Below are 23,955 nucleotides of genomic sequence, written 5' to 3'. Positions count from 1 at the left end.
AACCCAGGTCCCTGGTGCTGTGAAGCAGCAGTGCTAACCATGTTGCACTGTATATTAGAGTGTAGTATGATGATTTTTATGCTGTTTTGTTTTGTTTTTTAAGGCCACAGAATTTAACTTAAGCTATACAGTTTATTGCTCTATTAATCTATTGAGAGACCAATAATTTCATCCTGCTCCTTCCTCTTCATTATTTATATTCTCTTACTGTGACTCTACCACCAATGCCCTTCCCCACCGCTTACCCCCAGGCTCATTCTGAATCTACTGACATCCTTAGCTCTTTTGACACCCTCTCCCACTTTAACAAATCACAATTTTCTGACCGCAACAATCTCCTCTCTCTTGTGCATGTACCGTCCCTCTACAACGTCATCTCTTCATCTGTCCTTCCATCATAAGATCAGAAGCGAAGATGTTCGCTGATGATTGCACAATGTTCAGCACCATTTTCTCAGCTCCTACCTGCTGGGACCCTGCTGCACTTTGACAAAAGCAAATTACTGTGGATGCTGGAATCTGAAACAAAACCAGAACATGCTAGAAAATCTCAGCAGGTCTGACGGCTTTTATAGAGAGAGAAAACAGAGCTAAAGTTTCGAGCCTGGATGACTCTTCATCCGAGGTGAATACAGCTGGAAATAGGATGAGATTTATGCTGTTGTGGTGAGGGGGTAGAGCTGTGGGAGCTGGATAGAGGGCCAGCAATGGGTGGAGATAAGGGAGAGATTGACAAAGCTGTCCTGGATAAAAGAACAAAAGGAAGGTAAATGGTGGCGATCATGGCTAAGAAGGGTGCTGGTAGTGGCACATTAAAAGATCAGAATGTGCAAGATGGCAGAACAAAAGTAAACAGCGTTACAAAGGACAGCCTGAAACAGGTAACAGATGGCCCTGTTGGGGAGACAATGGTAAGGGAAAAATATGGAAAGCAGAATAAAAAATGGTGGAAAATGAATAATCGGAAGGAATGAAAATAAATAAATAAATAGACACTTATAAATACATTTTTAAAAATGATGAAAATGGGGTGAAGGAGAGAGTTCATGGTCTGAAGTTGTTGAACTCAATGTTAAGTCCAGAAGGCTGTAAAGTGACAATTCGGAAGATGAGATGCTGTTCCTCCAGTTTGCATTGCGCTTGACTGGAACATTGCAACAGGCCAAGGACAGACATGTGGACAGGAGAGCAGGATGGTGTGTTGAAATGGCAAGCGACAGGAAGGTCTGGGTCATGCTTGCAGATAAACTGAGGGTGTTCCGCAAAGCGGTCACCCAGCCTGCATTTGGTCTCTCTGATGTAGAATGGATCGCATTGGGAGCAGCGAATGTAATAGACTAGATTGAAGGAGGTGCATGTGAAGCGCTGATTCACCTGGAAAGACTGTTCAGGCCCTGCTGCTCTTCACCCAGTTTTCATGCTCTTACCTGGCTTAAAGTCCTCAGCTGTAAACACAGCTTTCCAATTTATGCTTTGTGCCATTTAACCTTCCTCTGTTTTCTGCTGAAATGTTCCACAATTTGTTCTATTTCTTGTCTTGTGTGTATGTGTGTGTGTGTGTGTGTGTGTGTGTATTAGCTTCACGACCTTTTCCTTATGTTTTCTTTCTTTTTAATTGCTGTTTGTCTAGCTTATCCTCCTATGTTGGACATAGTACAGGACCTGTGTTCTGTTTACTACTACAATGTTGCAGGTCGAATTTAATATGATACATTTGTGCAGCAGAAGTAAGAGCAGGTTTTGCAACCACAATGAGCCATTTGCATCAATAATTCATGCAAATTACTCTTCATAATGAGATGCAAAATCTCTATTGGGAAAGAGTTTTGAACAGCAATTCTTGTACAGCAATCTACATCTGAATTGTGTTATACATTCAGATACAATCATTTCTACATGATATTAAATATAAAAACTCTCAGGGGTATGGTGAAGCAGAGCCATCACTTACTGTAAGAAGTCTCACAACACCAGGTTAAAGTCCAACAGGAATATTTGGAATCATGAGCTTTTGGAGCGCTGCTCCTTCATCAGGTGAGCTACGAAAGCTCGTGATTCTAAATAAATCTGTTGGACTTTAACCTGGTCATAGGGTGTTGTGAGATCTCTTACTGTGCCCACCCGAGTCCAACGCCGGCATCTCCACGTCATCATTAACTTTCCCTAACTGGAAGGATTTGGGGGCAAAACCCATTTGCACGCGGACTTCGACCCTTTTGTGTTTAAAACGCATGTTGTGATCAGGGATAGACACTCCTTGCGGTGCCCCATTTATATATAAAACTGAGTGGAAGAGTCAAGGTTCAGGAAATGATTTCATATCCTAAAATACCATAACTTCTAGCTGTAGTGTCCCAACATAATGAAGCTGGTGAACTTATAGGCCATGATTTATAGGCTGGAGGAAGAGGGGCACAGCATTATTTGTTGGAATCATTGGCAAAGTCGACATTTTAAAATGACTACTTTTAAGATGTTGGGCTGGATTCTCCAGAAGCTGTCAGGATCCTGACCTCAGCATCAAATGTCCCAAATTCTGAATCCACCCTTATAGTCAGCATGCCCACCAGTTCGGGAGGTGGGCAGCCTGTCCTATTAAGGTCAATGGGCAGAGAGGGTTCAGGTGCTGCAGGCCCAATCAGAAGGACCCCAGCGATGGCGGGTCGACAGCCCTGTCGAGAGAGGCAGACAGTGCCAAGGCAGGCAGGTGAGCATATGGGTGTCTCAACATGGAGGCAGCTTCAACTATCTGCATTGAATTTATAAATTAAAAGGCCTGAGGCTGGTACAGTCATCAAGCTGAGGAAACTCTTTGGCTGGACTATTCATCGATGGGGTTGCAGCCTTTCATCCCCGTGACCCTGTCACTCTCTGTGGCCTGCTTGATTGAGTCAGGTGTGTGAGAGTATGTGTGTGAGTGGCACTGACATGGGAAAATACCAGTGCCTGTGAAAAATGGCCTCTGAATCGGGTCTTAATTGCAATAATTGGTTGCTGACCGCACTTCCAATCCCACCCCTGTGAATGTCCCAGGGAGAGTTCCCCCCTATTTTCCCACCCTCACTTCCCCCATCTCCAATTCCATCTCCATGGGGTCAGGTAAATTCAGCCCATTATTTCAGGGACAGAATTTGAACCATGGCACACTGTTCCCCACAGCGGAACTTGAATGTCACTCCTGCTCACTTGCTCTTTGCCGCTTCCCATATGATTACAGTTCAAATTTTCAGTGCCAACAGCGGACACAGGAGACATGAGTAATCATGTGGCGGGGGAAGCATTTTATTAGTGACAATGCTGCAGGTGCATGCGAGTTATAAAAGAATTTCCTGGTCAAACAGGGAGGCTCTGCATCATGGCCACAGCTTTCCTGCTACACTCTATTGTCGTTAACGTGAGACTTATTGAGGGCACAAACCTGGCCTTGGCTCCATATCCTATAATACCTTTGCCTTGCAAAAATCTATAGAACCTCAGAATTAGAATGACTAGAGCTAGCATCTACCTCTGTGTGGTGAACCAGAGATGGTTACCACTATGGGTACTTGTACATATGTTACTCTTGTTACTGTTGGGGTTAGGGTTTGGGTGTTCCACCTGTTATCATTGTTTATGTGGTACACTCCGTTCGGCTCCGCCTTCTTACAGGAGTATAAAGGTCACTGCTACTTCCTAGTAGCCCTTAGTCTGGGATAGTATTGATAAGTAGTGTGCTCCAATCTTGTTGTGAATAAAAGCCTTTATTCCCGGGTACGTCCGAGCCTCCCGTGTGAATCAATCGCGCATCACTCTGTTTGTGTGAAAGAGTTCCACATTGCTACCACCCTTTGTGTGAAGAAGTATGTGCTACCTGCTCTCCTAAATGGGTGTGCCCTGATTTTAAGGTAATGGCCCCTTGCTCTGGACATCCCTCCAGCAGAAAAACGTTCTCTCTATCAATTCTGTCACATTCTTTTAAGATCCTAAAGCTCTCAAATCAAATTGCCCTTTAGCCTTTGATATCATGGGACTGAAAGCTTAAATTATGCAATTTTATCCTCGGAGTTCTGGTGAATGTAACAAAACGTTCGCCCCATTATATAACTGATAACACTTCCAGACATTGAGATCCATCTGCTGAAGTTTTTCCCACTCACTTAATCAATCAATGTCTATTTGTAGACAAGCAAAGAATGGATAAACTAGGACTTTGTAGTCTACACTACTTACTATGCCACTAATCTTTGTGCCAACTGCGTAGTAGTTGGCCCCTTTAAGAGGTGTGCATCGGAAGAGTCATGTGACCCCGATGGGGAATGAGCGTGGGGATCTCGGGCAAAGCGTGGGGTTTTGCAGCCACATTGACCTAGAGCTGAGAATGAACACATCAATTGTAACACCCCATACATAATTGCAAATAGTAATAAACCCATTGTTGTTTATTAGCTGACTAGTAGTCATCAATTATTGTATTTACTACACATTGGCAAACTTGGATATATGGCTCTCCATCCTGTAATCTAAATGATTAATAAATATAATGTATAGTTGAAACTCCAGCACAGATACTATTAGTCACATGCTTCCAAAATGTATACAAAAATCAAGGCAGTATATCTTTGCAACTACCACATCAAGAACAACAATGTCATAATAATAGTTGTGAAAAATGCAGTAAATATGGCTTGTCAAATATCTTTAAATCTAACATAATATGTTGACATTAGGCTGGCTGCAAAACAAGGAAGCATTTTCTTTGAACTTGTGACTAAATGAAAATCCCAGTTAGAATTGCTAAATTTTTATTTGATGTCAAAATATTGGACTTCAAAAAGGCATTCTCCTGATCATTGTATTTTTGTGTTTTGTATCCTTTGTGATTACTGAATTTGTTTATGCTTCATTTTCTTCTACATAAATACAATACCTATTTTAGCCACGAACAGTTTTGATCTTATGCTAAATACTCTACCTATGCAGAGGACAGTGATGCATATTCCAGTCTGCAAATTACTCCAGCAAAGATAATTGCTAATCATGCAAGAGCAGGATACTAAATGATATAATCATGGTTTACAGGGAAACAGGTTTGTTCACAAGTAGCAGCTCTGAAATGCTTCATAAGGAAAATGGCATTCTGAACATCTGAAACATTGTGCCAATGGAATTAAAAGTTTTGGGCAAGATTTTCTGGCCCTTCCTGTAGGTGGGATCTTCTGGTCCAGCTGATGGCGAGCCCCCTCTCTCCCCCTTCCCCACCTATGGTTGGGTTCCTGGCAGCGGAGCGGGTGAGCCACCCAAAATGCCAAAATGCCAACAGTGGGACCAGAAGATCCCTACCTTGGCCAATGGCAAGTCGCATCTGCAACAGGAAAACTTGCCACATGGAGGCTGGAAAATGCCACCCCATGTTATGTCTTTAGTTGACACTATCATAGATACTTGAACATCCATTTTGAACAAATGGAGGTATATAAAGAAATTTTGGTGGGTGGACAATAATAGATTTACAAGGTATTTTCTCACTCAGTACATCAATGCCACCATTGTTTTTATACTGACAGCCACATTATAAACAACATTTTGGAGTTGCAATAGGCTACATGTAGAATAACAACAGCCCATATTTATCTAGCATCTGTCACATTGAAACAAAAATATATCCAAGCTGCTTTACAGAGGAAAGAGGAGAAAATGAGCGCATATCCAAATAGATGTTACGAAGAGTGGTTAATAGTTTGGTCCAAGAGGGTGGGCTTTTATAGGGATCTTGAAGGAAAAGAGGGAGAGGTGAAAGGGTTTAGGGGAATTCCAGTGTGTGAGTCCCAGCTGTCTGAAAGCACAGCAACCAGTTGTGGGCATAAGGGAACAACAGACAGAACAACTAAAAGAGAATGTAATGATGGGTGCAACACCCAGATTCACTGGGGATGTAAAACTGGTGGCAGCAGATCTGTTCCCAATTTTATACCTTGCCTGATTTTATTTCCAGTGGCAAAGATAATTGGCATCCACTGTTAGGATTCTGCTCGCCCTCTGCAGTGAGTTTTTTCTACAGTTGAGGCAGCATGACATCAATTGCTGGTGGGATCTTCCGGTCCCTCCAAAATCGATGATGATTTACATTCTTGCCCTGCCAGCGGGGGTTGATTTCAGCTGGACCAGAGGATCCTGCCAGTGGGAAGGGCTAGAGAATTCCACCCTTAACTTTATAGAAGAAAAATGAGCTGTGACCATGACTTCTGCTAGCCAATAAATGGTTGGATTTATACCCAACAAAGTTCAAAGTTCCACCAATAGGGAGCGGCTATGCCATGGAGGATATGGAGACAATAGTAAAAATGTCAAATCTGAAATATTTAGGGTGCTGGAGCAAAAGTAGGTCAGACCGTCTAGGTGATGGGTGAATGGGTCTTGGTTTAGGATGAGGTACAAGTAGTGTCATTTTGGCTGACTTGGGCTTTTTGGGCAAGTGGCGGGAGGTGAGTGGGTGGAAGGGGTAGAAGGGTAGAAGGCCACTCAGAAGACTCAGTGGCACTAACACAGATCAATGAATGACAGAATCAGTTTAAACTCAATTGCCACTGTCCTGAGGAACTATACATGTCATTGTAATAATGTCTAATAAAATTCATGTTCTGAACAATGCAGGGTCCTGGGTACAATGGATGGGCCAGCGGACGGTCAAATAGTCAAAGTATTGATTTGAACAGGAATTTTCCGGACCTAACAACAGTATTTTATCAAGAAAGAAGAAAAAGAGGAGGCCAAATTGATCACATCCCAATCCCAAGATCATACTGGAATGGTAAGGTATGAACTGTTAACATATTGCCTTGTATTTGACTATTTTTCAAAATCCCTTTCTGTTGATAACAATGTTGAATATTGTTTTACGTTCAAAGGTTACTGCTATGTGTTCTTGTTGTCTTTTGGTTCCCAAATGTTGGTAATACCCACACTTTAAGTTTGGAAAGATGAGATCTCTTTACCTTTAATTACTCCCACTGCATTGTACTGTTTTGAACGAGTTCTGTTCCACTTCACGTCAGTCTCAAGTCCGGCTGTGAAATGTGGCCCCTGGAACACTTACACTTAACAATTAGCTCCTATCTAAAGGTTTACAATTGGGGGAGAGGTAATTATGATGCGATTAGGCAAGAATTAGGGGGCATAAGTTGGGAACAGAAACTGTCAGGGAAAGGAACTAATGAAAAGTGGAACTTTTTCAAGGAACAAATACTGGGTGTCCTTGATAGGTATGTCCCTGTCAGGCAGGGAGGAAATGGTCGAGTGAGGGAACCATGCTTCACAAAAGAGGTGGAATGTCTTGTGAAAAGGAAGAGGGAAGCTTATGTAGGGATGAGGAAACCAGGTTCAGATGGCTCGATTGAGGGTTGCAAGTTAGCAAGGAATGAGCTGAAAAAGGGGCTTAGGAGAGCTAGGAGGGGACATGAGAAGTCCTTGGCGGGTCGGATCAAGGAAAACCCCCAAGGCTTTTTACTCTTATGTGAGGAATAAAAGAATGACCAGGGTGAGGTTAGGGCTGGTCAAGGACAGTAGTGGGAACTTGTGTATGGAGTCAGTAGAGATAGGCGAGGTGATGAATGAATACTTTTCTTCAGTGTTCACCAAGGAGAGGGGCCATGTTTTTGAGGAAGAGAAGGTGTTACAGGCTAATAGGTTGGAGGAAATAGATGTTCGGAGGGAGGATGTCCTGACAGTTTTGAATAAACTGAAGGTCGATAAGTCCCCTGGGCCTGATGAAATGTATCCTAGGATTCTTTGGGAGGCAAGGGATGAGATTGCAGAGCCTTTGGCTTTGGTCTTTGGGTCCTCGCTGTCCACGGGAATAGTGCCAGAGGACTGGAGAATGGCGAATGTTGTTCCTCTGTTTAAGAAAGGGAATAGAAATGACTCTGGTAATTATAGACCGGTTAGTCTTACTTCGGTTGTTGGTAAATAGATGGAAATGGTCCTTAGGGATGGGATTTACGACCATTTAGAAAGATGCGGATTAATCCGGGATAGTCAGCACGGATTCGTGAAGGGCAAGTCGTGCCTCACAAATTTGATAGAATTTTTTGAGGAGGTAACTAAGTGTGTTGATGAAGGTAGGGCAGTTGATGTCATATACATGGATTTTAGTAAGGCGTTTGATAAGGTCCCCCATGGTCGGCTTATGATGAAAGTGAGGAGGTGTGGGATAGAGGGAAAGTTGGCCGATTGGATAGGTAACTGGCTGTCTGATCGAAGACAGAGGGTGGTGGTCGATGGAAAATTTTCGGATTGGAGGCAGGTTGCTAGCGGAGTGCCACAGGGATCAGTGCTTGGTCCTCTGCTCTTTGTGATTTTTATTAATGACTTAGAGGAGGGGACTGAAGGGTGGATCAGTAAATTTGCTGATGACACCAAGATTGGTGGAATAGTGGATGAGGTGGAGGGCTGTTGTAGGCTGCAAAGAGACATAGATAGGATGCAAAGCTGGGCTGAAAAATGGCAAATGGAGTTTAACCCTGATAAATGTGAGGTGATTCATTTTGGTAGGACTAATTTAAATGTGGATTACAGGGTCAAAGGTAGGGTTCTGAAGACTGTGGAGGAACAGAGAGATCTTGGGGTCCATATCCACAGATCTCTAAAGGTTGCCACTCAAGTGGATAGAGCTGTGAAGAAGGCCTATAGTGTGTTAGCTTTTATTAACAGGGGGTTGGAGTTTAAGAGCCATGGGGTTATGCTGCAACTGTACAGGACCTTGGTGAGACCACATTTGGAATATTGTGTGCAGTTCTGGTCACCTCACTATAAGAAGGATGTGGAAGCGCTGGAAAGAGTGCAGAGGAGATTTACCAGGATGCTGCCTGGTTTGGAGGGTAGGTCTTATGAGGAAAGGTTGAGGAAGCTGGGGCTGTTCTCTCTGGAGCGGAGGAGGCTGAGGGGAGACTTAATAGAGGTTTATAAAATGATGAAGGGGATAGATAGAGTGAATGTTCAAAGACTATTTCCTCGGGTGGATGGAGCTATTACAAGGGGGCATAACTATAGGGTTCGTGGTGGGAGATATAGGAAGGATATCAGAGGTAGGTTCTTTACGCAGAGAGTGGTTGGGGTGTGGAATGGACTGCCTGCAGTGATAGTGGAGTCAGACACTTTAGGAACATTTAAGCGGTTATTGGATAGGCACATGGAGCACACCAGGATGATAGGGAGTGGGATAGCTTGATCTTGGTTTCAGATAAAGCTCGGCACAACATCGTGGGCCGAAGGGCCTGTTCTGTGCTGTACTGTTCTCTGTTCTCTGTTCTTAGCTTTACAGATATTTACAGATAATACAACAATAGATAACATACAGTTGTTGAGTTTCACCTCTTATTCCACTGATTGTGGGTTACTTTCATTTCTTTTACATACAGCTAAATGGATACAAAACTGACTTGATGACAGAAGTCAGAGGGTTGTTTTTCAAACTGGAGACCTGTGACCAGTGGTGTGCCCCAGTGTTGGGTCCACTGTTATTTGTCATTTATATTCATGATTTGGATGAGAATATAGGAGGCATCGTTAGTAAATTTGCAGGTGACACCAAGATTGGTGGCATAGTGGACAGTGAAGAAGGTTATCTCCGTTTGCAATGGGATCTTGATCAATTGGGCCAGTGGGCTGACGAATGGCAGATGGAGTTTAATTTAGATAAATGTGAGGTGATGCACTTTTGTAGATTGAACCAGGGCCAGACTTACTCAGTTAATGGTAGTGCATTGGGGAGAGTTACAGAACAAAGAGATCTAGGGGTACATGTTCATAGCTCCTTGAAAGTGGAGTCACAGGTGGACAGAGTGGTGAAAAAGGCATTCAGCATGCTTGCTTTCATTGGTCAGAACGTTGAATACAGGAGTTGGGACGTCTTGTTGAAGTTGTACAAGAAATTGGTAAGGCCACACTTGGAATACTGTGTACAGTTCTGGTCACCCTATTATAGAAAGGATATTATTAAACCAGAAAGAGTGCAGAAGAGATTTACTAGGATGCTACTGGGACTTGATGGTTTGAGTTATAAGGAGAGGCTTGATGGACTGGGGCTTTTTTCTCTGGCGCGTAGAAGGCTGAGAGGTGATCTTATAGAGGTCTATAAAATAATGAGGGACATCGATCAGCTAGAAAGTCAATATCTTTTCCCAAAGGTAAGGGAGTCTAAAACTAAAGGGCATAGGTTTAAGGTGAGGGGGAAGAGATACAAAATTGTTCAGAGGGGCAATATTTTCACACAAAGGCTAGTGAGTGTCTGGGACAAGCTGCCAGAGGTAATAGTAGAGACGGGTACAATTTTGTTTTTTTAAAAGCGTTTAGACAGTTACATGGGTAAGAGGGATATAGAGGGAAATGGGCCAAATGCGAGCAATTGGGACTAGCTTAGGGGTTTTAAAAAAAAGGGCAGCATGGAGAAGTTGGGCTGAAGGGCCTGTTTCCATGCTGTATGACTCAATGACTCTATGAGTCACAGTTAAGTTGCTTGTAGAGAATTCGGAGATCTTTACTGACTTGGCATTTCTGGTGGGGAAGCTTTGCACATCAGCAGCAAATGTAAAATTATAATTTTCTTTCTCAGGTCCTCTATAATGAGTGTATTAGAAGTTGTCATTTGGTAATACAAAACCTGAGTATTGCTGAAAAAAGAGACGTACTATCAAAACCTTTCATCTCACATTCATCAGGACTTGTCAACAAATTGACATTCTCTTTTCATGCAGTATGGATTTTGTGCCTTTTATTGTTGGTTTATCTTGCTGGCCTGATGAATGCAAGATGAAAAGTTTCAATGGCATGTCTCTTTTTCAGCTGTATTATTAATCATTAAGAACAAATGAAAGAAAGAGAATGGAGTTCTGTAATATACTTACAGTGAGCTTTAGCATATCTCATTTAGATGGAATGTGCTCTCCTTGAAGAGTGATTCTTGCGTCAGATTAATGTGTATAGTTTTGATCTAATTCCTAGTGAACATGACTCCAGAGTATAAGGCTGCTTTGAATTTGGCCCAATTTAAATGCCAATTTTGACTTGGGCAGCAGTACAGATGAGGTGAAATGAGGTGAGTGCCAAATCCTAATCTGATCTCAGTAGAGTGAAGCCTCATCTGGGTGCCCTTAATCCTAAATGACAGAGATTAGCAGGGAATGACTTCACTGAAGATTTCACTCTGCTAAACACACTGGCTAAAATCGGAACTGAGAGTGGAAAGCCCCCTTAATAGTAGCTATGCTGTTGGACAGAATATAAATCAAGAACTGATGGGGACTTGTAAGAAAGATATTGTCATAATCATGGCAATTTTAATCTTCATTTTACTCGGACAAATCAAATCAGCAAAGGCAAACTTAAGGACAAATTCAGAGTTCATATACAATGCTTTGGTACAGTCGAACCCTAACACACATAGAGGCACTGAAGGTAAGCACTAAGGGGATGCACAAAGTGATTAGTTGGCATTTGAAGAGAATATGAGATGATTTAATTTCACTTTATTTTTTATTGAACAATGGGTGGTTTGATTTAGTTCTTTGTGTGGAATTTTGATCTGTGGTGGCTTTCATTGCAGCATTTTGACCAAATGGAAGCTGTAATGGCCAATAACAGAGTGAAGCTATGGAACTATTGGTGGAGAAGTAGGCTGGCGTTCTTTGGTGCTGCAGTCTGATGAGTTCATCATGGACAGTTAAGCCAGAAAGGGATAGGGGTTGGTTGTCTCCTCCCTTCCTCTACCTTCTCCTCCTTAGCTAGTTGCTGTATAGCTGATGGCAAGGTTAGCATCTACGTAATGACAAAGTTGTGCAGCATGCTTTCGACAAACGTGAAGCTTGGCACACACTCTGCCAAGTAGTGTAGGGCTCCCCCACACTGGTCCAGGTAATGGAAGTGTTGTATAAGTACCGCAATGGTTTGCTCCATCACAATTGGTGAGACAGCATCGGCTGCACACCGGAATGATGAGCCCGATGGTCAACCATTTGGTTTCTTGTGATGATTGAAATGCAGCATTTGCCACAGAGTGAAGGTATTGCCAGGATACTAGGCATTGATCTGCATAATATATACAGTGCTTACGATCAGACACCAGCTAGACATTGAGAAAGTGGTATCCCTTTTAGTTGTGGTGCATTTCGAAGTTAACATGCGCTGCCCAAAAGTGATGCACATACAGTAAGTAGCTCCTTGTGGAAATCTGCAATCTCGGTGAGGTGCATCTGAAAGTTGCTCATGATCCCTTTAAGTAACATAAGTCATTGGGGGTAGTGTGTAGCTGGGTGGGAGGCCTCCCTGCTGCTAAACAAATTGAAGCTTCATATGTTTCATATGAAGCAATTTTTAAAAGCGGCATCTCGGCCTTTTGGCTAAGATGCAAATGAGCTCAAGTCTTGGAGGAGGAACCTCCCCCTTCTCCAATCAGCTTGGCTCATGTAGATCAGGCCCAGGACAGGGTGGTTTGGTCGCCTGGATCTGAAATGTCTCAACTTGTTGAGACTCTGAATTGGATTTGATTTGATTTGATTGAATTGGAAAAGTATTTTTTTTAAATTTTTTTTTAAAATACTCAGCAATGTAATTTTAAGAGGGGACACTAGCTGGAAAGCTGAGGTCCAAATTGGAAACACTCATCAAATAATTATTACATATTGATTGGAATCACAATCTGCCTGCCTTAGTTCTGTTGAATGTTCCCTGTGCATTTGCTATCAACCTCAACTCTGGCATAGTTTGCACCAAAAGGTGCACAAATAGCACCTGAAGCATTGAAAACCCATGTATTGTGAAGCTGAATCTCCTGTACAAGAAGTTAAATAAAGTTTGAGGAAAGATAGATAGGATTAAGAAAGGAAGAGATGATGGAGCCAGGCAATTAAATCTCCAACACCAATTAACTTCTGAAGGAATAAAACTCCACATTGGCAAAATTATTTTTTTTATGGCCAGTGAGGTTAGAAATTCACATTCTTTTGAATATGTCTAATTTGTTGACCTTTTTACTGGAGACCAAATAGGGAAGCACTCCAACTTCAGAACATTACATTGAATTAATGCAATGGTATCAGCAAATTGCAGAGATTTCCACATTTCTGTATACAATTATCCACGTACAAATGCTGGCAGCTTTTTAATTTTTACTCCATTTTTAAAGTTACAAAGCCAATACTCAGAATAGACTGGGCGGACCCAAATGCATTCCCTGCTTGCTCCAAAAACCAAATTCAAATTCCAATTGAATCCAATTCAAGTTCTCCACAAGAGTGACATATAAGATCCAAGCTGACAAGGTAAGGCATTGCACGTGATCTTGGGCTTGATCTGATGCTTGAGTTAATGTCTGATTTACTCCATTACAATGAGCACTGATAGCCTCATTGTTATTAGCTATGCAAAATCCAGGCCCTTGCCAATTATTTCCTAGCTAATAAGAAATTATTCCCAATAACTGAAGAGTCGATAAGTGAAGATCATAGACATAAGGTAATTGGCATCATAAGAAAAATGAGGGGTTAGGATTTGCAATGAGGGGTTAGGATTTGGAATGCACTACCTGATAAGTTGGTGGTTGTAAGTTCAATAGTAACCTTTAAGAGGGAATTGGATACTTGGAGGGTAAAGAAAATAGTAGTGATATGGGGAAAGAGCAGGAGCGTGAGACAAGATAGAAAGGTTTATGAAAGAGCTGCTATAGATTTGATGGGTTGATTGACCTCTTCTATACTGAAGTAGTCCATGAATCTATGATAATATTTAATATTTTTGACTTCTGGCAAAATATAACTTATGCAACACAATTTACAATAAATAAAGTCAAATGAAACGTTAATGAATTCCACACTGGATTAACTGTTATGTTTCAACATGTACTACTTCCTTTCTAATACCTTTAGGTAGCACCTGAGACAAGGGGAGTGATAAAGTGGATGAAAAAAATACCTTTTGTTCTTTCTGCAAGTTTGCACGGTGGAGATTTAGTAGCGAGTTATCCTTTTGACTTATCGAGACTTCCAGAAGAAGACAAGTTTTATTCGCCCACTCCGGATGATCAGGTATATGTATGAATGACATTCAAAATGTTCCTTATCAAAAAGTAAATTAATTCTGAAACAGATTCATTGTTGCATTTATGATTCCAGATGTTCAAGATGTTGGCTAAGACCTACGCTGATGCGCATCCTGTTATGTCAGACACAACAGATGAAAGATGTGGAGGGAACTTTGCTAATAAAGAAGGCATTATAAATGGAGCACAGTGGTACAGTTTTGCTGGAGGTAGCTCAGTTCCATAAGCTTATGTAAGATTTGGATGACGTATTTAAATGCATTTGCATATGAATTATTACAGTTGTGCAGCAACCAATGTGGACACCCGATTACTGCTATAGTCTTTGGATTAAAACTTTGCTGTGATTCCAATTTGACTTGCCATACTTACAACAAGCTTTCTCAATTCTATTGGCTTCAATTTGAGCAGCCCATCCCTTTCTGAAAGAAATCCTTACCTGCATTCTTTAATTTTGGGTAAAGCAACCTAAACCATGCTTGGCATGAGGTATCCCATCATGAGGTTGTGTCAAACATACTCTCCTGTTTATTTCAGTGCTAAAACTGTCTCCAAAAAGCTTGGTTTCCTCTTTCAAGCCAAATATTTCTTTAAGACCCATGGGGGTAAAACTTCCGGTCCCTCTGCCGCAGGAATTGTCACAAGAGGGACACAATATTTGATGAACCATTTAAAGGTCCATTGACCCAAAATGGGCACAATCAGAAAATCCAACCAAGACTTGAATACGTTTCTCATTTCTTGAGAATCTCTTCAAATAGCTCTCGTATTCCTCTACAGAATGCACAACTACTTCTCAATTAAAACATGATCCCCACCCAGCATTTCCATAACAATCTTGTTCTCTTTCTCATTCTATTTTATTGGTATTACTAGATGAACATTCAACTGAACTTTCCTATTCTCGACAAGCTGCATATACACACTATTCTTCCTCCCTGCATCTTCAGTGCATTGATGGACCTGGACGGGATTTCCTCAATGTTTTGAGCTGATCTGGGATGGGAAGGGTAGGAAAGCTGCCCCAAACGCACTTCCCACCTGCTGATGCCCCACCCGCTCTCCTTCTCATCATATTGTTCAGTTAGATCTCAACAGAAACACGTTCCATTGCTCCTCCTAATCTTTTGTGCTGGATTACTGTGCAAATGTCATAAAGAGTCTCATGAAACAATTCAGCTTTTGCATACGTCAGTGTATATTTAAAGTACTGTATATTTTATAATTCCAGGGATGCAAGATTTTAATTATCTGCACACAAACTGTTTTGAGACAACATTGGAACTTGGGTGTGAGAAATTTCCTCCTGAAGATGAACTCTACAGAGACTGGCAAGAAAATAAGGAAGCCCTTTTGACATACATTGAAATGGTACGTTTTTTAGAATTTGATCACTGAATCAAGTATCGATTAGGAATGCTGAATAAAATCACATTTAAAAATTCAGCATCATAACTAGCTAAATTTCTTTTTAATTTGCTTTGTTTTCTTACCTGAAAATTCAATAGCTCAAATCTCATGCGTGTGCCAGTTCTTAACTATTTTATCACTTTTAGCTAGGCCAAAAATTTTCCTTTAAAACTGATTACTTTGCCTTTGCTTCACTTTGCCTCTAGTTTTGGTGAAGTGGCAGTCATGATGAGGAAACCTTGTCTTTTTGCCAAGTGTCTGCTGGGAAACCGAGAACAAGTTTCTGGTTTCTGGAAAACAGTTCCCTGAGCCGACATGTTATTTAAAGTGGCTGACCTGACAGCATAGCAAGAAAGATGCTCCACATTTTAATTTTAAACTAAAATAATTACACTCACTACGTTAACCTGGAAATCTCAAGATGGTTTTGCATTTATAAAAGAGGAGAAATCGGACATGGGCATCGCTGGCTGGCCAGCATTTATTGCCCATTCCTAGCTGCCCTTGTTCAGGGGGCAGTTGAGAGTCAGCCACTTTGCTGTAGCTCTGGACTCACATGTAGGCCAGGTCAGGTAAGGACAGCAGATTTCCTTCCCTAAAGGGCATTAGTGAACGAGATGGGTTTTTCCGACAATGGTTTTATGGTCATCAATAGATTCTTAATCCCAGATACTTTTTATTGAATTCAAATTCCACCATCTGTCATAGCGGGGTTCAGCTTAAAATGGTTTGCAGTATAATAACTAAAAGGAAAATTTTAGAGAAGGTAGTTAAGCGAATGGAGGACTATTTGCCAGGGCCTTACAGGTAGACCTAAAAATTCTAACGAAATGGGGAAAGAAATATATGAGGCTTTTCGCCCTTACTCATTTGATGAAAAATTGATTTCTGCTAATCCTTCATTTGCATAGCATATCACCATATCTCACCTTTGGTATTTATTGTGGAAAAATCCGGTCTTGCTCACCCTCCAGTGAAGGTCAAAAAGCAGAATGTTATGAGGCCTATGCAAATGAAGATTATCCTGAAAGCAGACAGACTCCCTTGAAGGTCTGCAACAGATAACATTCCCAGAAGCTATTACAGAGTTATTACAGGGAAGACATGATGTTTTAATCTGAGCATTTTAACTTCCACAGTGCCTCTAAGATGACAGTATTCCCCCTGCCTCATTCCTGCCTGGTGCTACCTTCACATGGGACAACCATTGAACTGGTGGAGCATTCACCCAATTTAGACTGTAAAACTTTTAACATACAAGTTGTGATTCAATGATATCATAGGACCTCAATCATTATTTGGAGACTCATTTTTGAATCCTTTATCGATCTCTACATTGTCTGATCAAAATCAGCACTTTTTCCAGTCTTGGGGCATTTTCCCAAAGTTCCTCTCCAAACCTTCCTGAAATATGTATAATATATGCAGAGTTTAGAGTAATGGTTTGAAGCACTTGTGTGTATTCCTAGAACTGGAACACTGTTGTGTACACTTAAGGGCAATTAGGAGTGGCCCACAGTCATAAAATAAAATTATAACCCAGAAGCAGTCACAATAAATACATGCATGGAGGTTGTAGTCGTAAGCAAACTCATGTCAACAGGACCAGCTCAAGATCTCTTGACACCCAATAACATCCTACAAACAGCAAAAAAGTGAGTAAAATTTGATGAGAAGCTTAAGATATTTTAAATTGTGTGCAGAAAACATAATATTCCAGAATAATTCTGTTTTGGTTTCATAGGTTAAATATTATTGGCCAGATATTCCTCTCAGCGAAGATTTTGCCATTCACCTTGTGCACAGTTGCCCACAAATCTTTCAAGGGCTTGTCAGCAAAGACTTTCAGTTATTGGCCATGTTTTTCAGTGTGGCGCCCTCCACAGGGGATCTGTGGAATATGTGAACATGAGAAATGTCAGAAAACTCCGAACAGCAAATTCAACAGCGGGGTGGGGTGGGGGTGGGGGAATGGGAGGTGGGTGCAGAGTTTGACCGAAGAGTTGGTTTAATGTCAGCATGAATTTCCCACGGGATCTTCAGTTGGTCAGATTGGAGAACCCACCGGTTGCTGGCGTGATACTGATTTGCATCCGTTAATGGGGTGCAGATGAAGGCCTGACTGGAATCTTTATCCCCTCCCTGAGTCTCTGTGATAGCAGCAGGAAAGCATGCTGGTCCAAAACACATCTGTAAAAATGTGAGGTGCAGAAGTTGGAACTTTCCTGGGACTGCCTGCAGAGTTTGGGATAGAAGCAATTCTATCAGAATTTCAGCAATTCTGGGCCCTGGCTGGGGAGAGTGTCTACAAATAGATCTTCCAGCTTTAGTGTAATGGAGGCAATTCACCTTCCCGCCTCAGGGTGTTCTTGGAGATCCATCTTCTTTCTTCAGGAAGTCCAAATCTTTTTTTCAATTTTGGTCATGATCTTGGGTGCCTTTTCAATGTGGCACCCAGATATGATGGCGGGACACATGGGATCAAGTTGCCTCGCCACAGAATAAAGTGCCAAAACCCCAATACATAATTAATGATATGGTGAGATTTCTCGTCGCCCTCCGCAGTGCAAAACACTCCCCATCACCATCCCTGCCCCCGCCACAGAACTTAGTCCCAGATGGGAGAATTCTGCCCAGTTTTAAACAACTCAAATTGAAGAATCCTCACTAAATCAAACCAGGAAGTAAAAACAGGAAATATAAATTGCATTGAAATCATCTAGAGGAATAAAAATAAAGATTGAGATACAGATGCAATGAAGAGAGATAAATACAATAGGCAGACTTTAAAAAGATTCATTTGTTTAATTATTTAAAAAAAATCTCCAGCATTAATTTCTTCAGAAGCAATGAAACTTCATAATTTGTAAGTTAGTTTTTCAGTACTTAAGAGGTTTTTTTAGCACCAATAAACAGTGGTTCCACCATTAAAGACACTCACCGACACCTAAATGTACCAACTCAAACTTCCTCAGTGGTTTTTAGTGCAGAACTGAAAAGTGATTATCCCAAGTTCATACCCTTGCAATTATTGAGTGCCAAGTCTATCAGTGAGAGCCACATGAGGGGGATGTCTGACAGATATTTCTGGATTTCCATGTTGAAGTGCCCATGCCCAAGTGCCAGCTGTTGAATTTGGTCAGATTTACTGTGTAACAATGGCAAAACACTTATAGCTTCATTGTTATCATTACAGCAAAATACGAGCTATTGTGTTCCAAACTCTTCTCGTGATAACATGGAATCAGTAACATAGAATGACTAGTGCAGAAGAGGCCATTCTGTCCATCGAGTCTGCACTGACTTTCTGACAAAGTAACTTACCTATGCCTTTTCCCATGCCCTACCCTTGTAACCCCGCACACTTCCCATGGCTACTCCGTCTAACCTATACATCCTGGGACACTAAGAGGCAAATTAGCATACCCAATCCGCCTAACCAGCACGTCGTTTGGACTTGTGGGAGGAAGCCGGAGCACCCGGAGGAAACCCATATGCATACGCGGTAAGAACACACAGACTCCACACACAGTGACCCAAGGCCGGAATCGAACCTGGGTCCCTGGCGCTGTGAGGCAGCAGTGCTAACCACTGTGCCACCATGCCGTCCCAAAAAGCATTAAGAAATCTACATTTCTTGGGGACTTGCCCTAGATCCTCTCATGCTTTTAGGACTCAAGTCATCCTTCAGAAAATTTCTAGATCCACCAGTGCAACAAATACATTTTAGTTGTCCCCTGCAATATAAGTGATGTATATTTTGGATACATTTGCTGTTTAAATTACAAGTGCGTATCCCATGTGCTCTCAGCTTTTTTATTTCACATCGCAGACAAGGCTTTTACACTTCGGTTTTTGTGAAGAATTTCTCTGGATCCTACAATGTGATTCACAAACAGAGATGAAAATCCAGGATTTTCGTGTAATTCCATTCTTCATGTAATTCCATTCCATATTCAGCCACCATCAACTAGTTGCAGAATAGTTGGCTATTCAGTGAGTGGGAAACATTTCTGTTGATACACACTCCAGTGTGCCATGCTGGAGCACGCTGGACATGTGCACACAGTTGATGATGCACCTTGGCAACTTTTGCAAATGATGTGGATCTCCCACTCACCTGACGAAGGAGCAGCACTCCGAAAGCTAGTGGCGCTTGCTACCAAATAAACCTGTTGGACTTTAACCTGGTGTTGTTAGACTCCTTACCAACTTTTGCAAATCCCAGAGTCAGGCTTTACTGCTTTATGGCCACCGTAGGCGTAATAAGTCTGCGGAGACCGAAGTCCCTTCACCAAAATCTCTTTATTTACAACTCTAACAGCAGTACACAGAGTGCTATCAGTCAACAGTCGACCTCTGGGAATGTCAGAGGAACTGACACTCCCAGTTTAATACAAGGCAAAGACTTCCTGATTGGCCCATCAATTGGATCCTTAATCAGGGAGTTCATACTCCAATAGGCCAACCTCAATGGCCTGATTGAAGTCATTACAATAGGGAAGGAGGTGAAATTGTTGGTTACGACAAAGCGTGGAATTTTCCCATAACTTGTGTCAGACTGAAAACTGGCACATATCTCTCTCGATGCACACTCAAGTTGTCGGACCAGATCTCCAGCCACTCTTAGAAATCATAGAAAACCCTACAGTACAGAAAGAGGCCATTTGGCCCATCGAGTCTGCACCGACCACAATCCCACCCAGGCCCTACCCCCATATCCCTACATATTTTACCCACTAATCCCTCTAACCTACGCATCTCAGGACACTAAGGGGCAATTTTTTAGCATGGCCAATCAACCTAACCCGCACATCTTTGGACTGTGGGAGGAAACTGGAGCACCCGGAGGAAACCCACGCAGACACGAGAAGAATATGCAAACTCCACACAGACAGTGACCCAAGCCGGGAATCGAACCCAGGTCCCTGGAGCTGTGAAGCAGCAGTGCTAACCACTGTGCTACCGTGCCGCCCCCTCAGACATAAATATCCGGGGAGGGGGGGGGAGGGGAGGGGAGGCAGAAGGCATGGCTTACACTGTCAGTCTGGTGGCGCAGAGCCTGATAGATCAGGGTGCCCCAATCAGCACTGAACTCCCCCCACCCCCATAGACATGGAGGCCCACCCCCACAAGGATTAGGGCGATGATCCCACCACCACAGTTATCGAGAGCTCTCTACCCCCACCCCCTCCACCCACCCACTAACGTGACAGTGTTGTGGACACTTTCCCCTTCACTCGCAACCCCCAGCCCCCCACCACATATAATGAGAGCCCCCGCCCAAGGGTGCTCCCTGGAGGGCCTGTTCTGGCACTGCCACCGCCACAGATTGGCACTGCCAGGTTGGCACTGCCAACCTGTCTATGGGGTATAGGTCGGTGCCAGGGCATGAATCTATTCTTATAAAGCTGTTGTAAACCACAACGACATGACATCACATCAGCAAGGTTTGGATATTTAGTGAGGAAGGATCACATGGTGGGAAGGCCCGTTAATAATATTAAAATGTATTAAAATTAATTTCAATGAGGTTCCCACCCTTTACGTCACCGGCGAGAGGCAGGGAAAATTGGGAAACAAGATCTCACTGGCGAGAATCTAATTTCCACATTCCTGTGTGATTTTGCACCCGCGTTATCATTTAAGCTCGCGGCAAACACAGATGCACAATTGCCTTTCAGGTCTGCACCGACCACCTGTTTGATACAGGCTTGCACTAATAATTGACTAATGCTGCTCATGTCACCATTTCAGGACCTGAAATGACCCACGATGACTTTCAGAGATACGACAAGGATAAACAAGGCTTGGTGCAGGTCTGCACTTGATATCACGGCAAGTGACATAGCTGTGTGACATAGCTGTGCCCCCATAGCAAACTCCATGTCAAAGCTGCTCCTTGCTGAACTGCATAATGAAGTTCCTGCCCTGTACCCTTGTGCAGCATATGACCTTCTGCAAGCATTGTCCTTCTTGCCTTGTCTTTCTGAAGTTGCTGGTCTCCAAACTGTTGCCTCCTCCTCTTCTTCCAATCAATGTTGTGCCAGTCATCAAACTCAGAATGCAAAGTTTTCCAAAAACTCCAAGTTAAAATTCTAGTCAAGACTCAGCAGATAAACCTTTGGGAAGTTTAATGTCAACTGCAGCAGTCAACTGAATGAAGAGAAAAGCTGCACAATATCAATCAAAGTGAACAAGCAGATGATTTACCTGACAGCACCCCTTTAAGTAGGAGCTGGAGCTGTTGAAATGGCATTGAGCTTCTTACACAAGTGCAGGAGCTTTATATGTATGGATTAAATCATTGTTCACCAATCCCAGGCTAGCTAATCTCGGTGGGAGGAAGAGAACCTAAAATGGCATCCGGTACATCCTTGTGTGAAAATAAGCAGATTAGGTTCCCAGGGTCTTTAACTCGTTTTCTTAAGGTAAAGTGAAACAAAGAATCTAGAAACAGGAGTAGACCATTCGGCCCTTAAAGCGTGCTCCACCATTCATTATGATCATGGCTAATCATCAAATTCAAAATCCAGATCTCCCCTCCCTCCCCAAGTCCCTTGATCCCTTTAGCCCCAAGAGCTGCATCTAATTTCTTCTTGAAATCAGACAACATTTTGGCCTCAATTACTTTCTGTGGTAGTAAATTCCACACATTCACTACCCTCTGGATAGAAGTGGGTGGGTACCCATTGAAATTCTCCCCCATGAATCTCCATTGCTATGGGGACACTGTTACTCAGCCAGAAATGGAACTAACTCACAATGTTGTCTTGGTCTTGTAGGTGCATCGAGGAATAAAAGGAATTGTAAAGGATGACAGAGGAAGAGGAATTAAAGGGGCACAGATCAAAGTTAGAGGGGTCCGACATAATATCCATTCAGGTAAAAGTGACAAATTGGAACACATTGCAAGGATAATAGTCCCTTTGGTTTTCATATGTAGTGACGTTGTAAATGTTTGTTATTTCTGCCACAAAAATATGATACTCTTCGAACATGTTTGTGCTTTCTGCTTTATTAATATAACATTGTTTTCCCTTTGTCTGTAGTTACTAATGGAGAGTATTGGAGACTCCTGCCTCCAGGTACACATTTCGTAAGTGCCTATGCTCGAGGTCACACTCGTGTTCTGAAGAGAATATATCTTCCAGCAAAAATGGAGGGAGCTGGTCGTGTGGACTTTGTTCTGCGTCGCCTGGAACCTGACGTTGATTTTGAAATGTTTGAAGATGGAATGGATGAATTGGATCTGATGGAACATCTGGAGAGGACTGAACAGGGACATGAAGATGAAGATGATGAGTATTCATCTTCACGTCAAGAAAAGCCTTGGTGGTGGCCCTTCTTTACCACTTTGGGGACAAATTCACCAGACTGGCTTCTAAGGGACGATTAATTGCCATTGTAGCTATTATACTAAATGGAGGATACACCAGCGAGTTGGCATTGATGCATTGTACTCTCTGTGATTCTTACTTTAGTTAATTACAGTAACCATAACCATATCATCTTATGATAGGGGGGAACAATATATTTTGAAAACATGTTTTTGTTTCTCTTTTAGCCCTGAAGGAGCCAAGTATAATTCCAGGCCCTCAACACAAGAGGGCCTCACAGTATTATAAAGTGAACATTAAACCACGTGCATTACTTTGTGAACCAATGTGTGCCTGCGTTTTATGGCACAGATGACCTTTTCTGATGAGAAGGATTTGGAAGACATAATTCTATATCTTCTTTTTTCAATTAAAAGACACATTTTCTGTCTAACTATTTGACTTGCTTGAACCGGGTTGTTACTCTAACAAATGATCTGGATGGGATAAATCTATAATTTTGTAATCATTTTGGTCACTTTGTTCTTGTTATAGGCGATTGCTACATCAGTGGAGTCTTTTCAACCTTTACCAAGAATAAATACAGATTCCAAACCAACAAATTACAATGGGTAGAAAATTTAGTTTACTGTCTGCAGATAAATCTCTTCACAGCTAAATATACGCAATATTTCTTTTATTTCCAAGTGTTTTTTTTTAAATACTAAGTAAACATTTATGTAACATGTTAGTGCATTGAGTGACTCAAGCTGGCTGTATGACTAGTAATGACAGAGTAATGCTAGAAATGAGAGTTACTTTGTGCTTGGCAATACTCTACATAAGGTCCTCTCTCTTTATCCAAAAAGGTTTAGTCACAACTCGATTGCTACTGATGCTCATTTACCAAACTTTTATTAAAATTGAATATTTAATACACATGAACAATGGAGCTATTTCTGTGTAATCTTTTATCAACTGTGTTATTTGAGTGATCAAAAGTGACATGAAAGCATATCCAAAAGCACGTGATTGTGGCATGCATTAATGTTTTAAGTTTATTTATTAGTGTGACAAGTAGGCTTATATTCACACTGCAATTAAGTTACTGTGAGAATCCCCTAGTCGTCACACGCTGGTGCCTGTTTGGGTACACTGAGG

At 42.0% G+C, this 23,955-nt stretch overlaps 1 protein-coding gene across 1 annotated transcript in view; it reads left to right on the top strand.

Moving 5' to 3' along the window:
• cpz (carboxypeptidase Z) overlaps positions 1 to 23,737 on the top strand; it is a 59,862-nt gene extending 36,125 nt beyond the window's left edge. Inside the window, exons 6-11 of the mRNA XM_078213458.1 lie at positions 6,631 to 6,792; positions 13,893 to 14,051; positions 14,139 to 14,274; positions 15,297 to 15,436; positions 22,261 to 22,360; positions 22,528 to 23,737. Of these exons, the coding sequence (XP_078069584.1) occupies positions 6,631 to 6,792; positions 13,893 to 14,051; positions 14,139 to 14,274; positions 15,297 to 15,436; positions 22,261 to 22,360; positions 22,528 to 22,874 (1,044 nt within the window). The 3' untranslated portion in view covers positions 22,875 to 23,737. The remainder of the gene's footprint in view (positions 1 to 6,630; positions 6,793 to 13,892; positions 14,052 to 14,138; positions 14,275 to 15,296; positions 15,437 to 22,260; positions 22,361 to 22,527) is intronic.
• Positions 23,738 to 23,955: the final 218 nt, after the last annotated feature.

Source organism: Mustelus asterias, chromosome 1 (genome assembly GCF_964213995.1).
Source record: "Mustelus asterias chromosome 1, sMusAst1.hap1.1, whole genome shotgun sequence".
Classification (NCBI taxonomy): Eukaryota; Metazoa; Chordata; class Chondrichthyes; order Carcharhiniformes; family Triakidae; genus Mustelus; species Mustelus asterias.
Note: the sequence above shows the minus strand (reverse complement) of the source record. Positions and strands in the feature narration are given on the sequence as shown.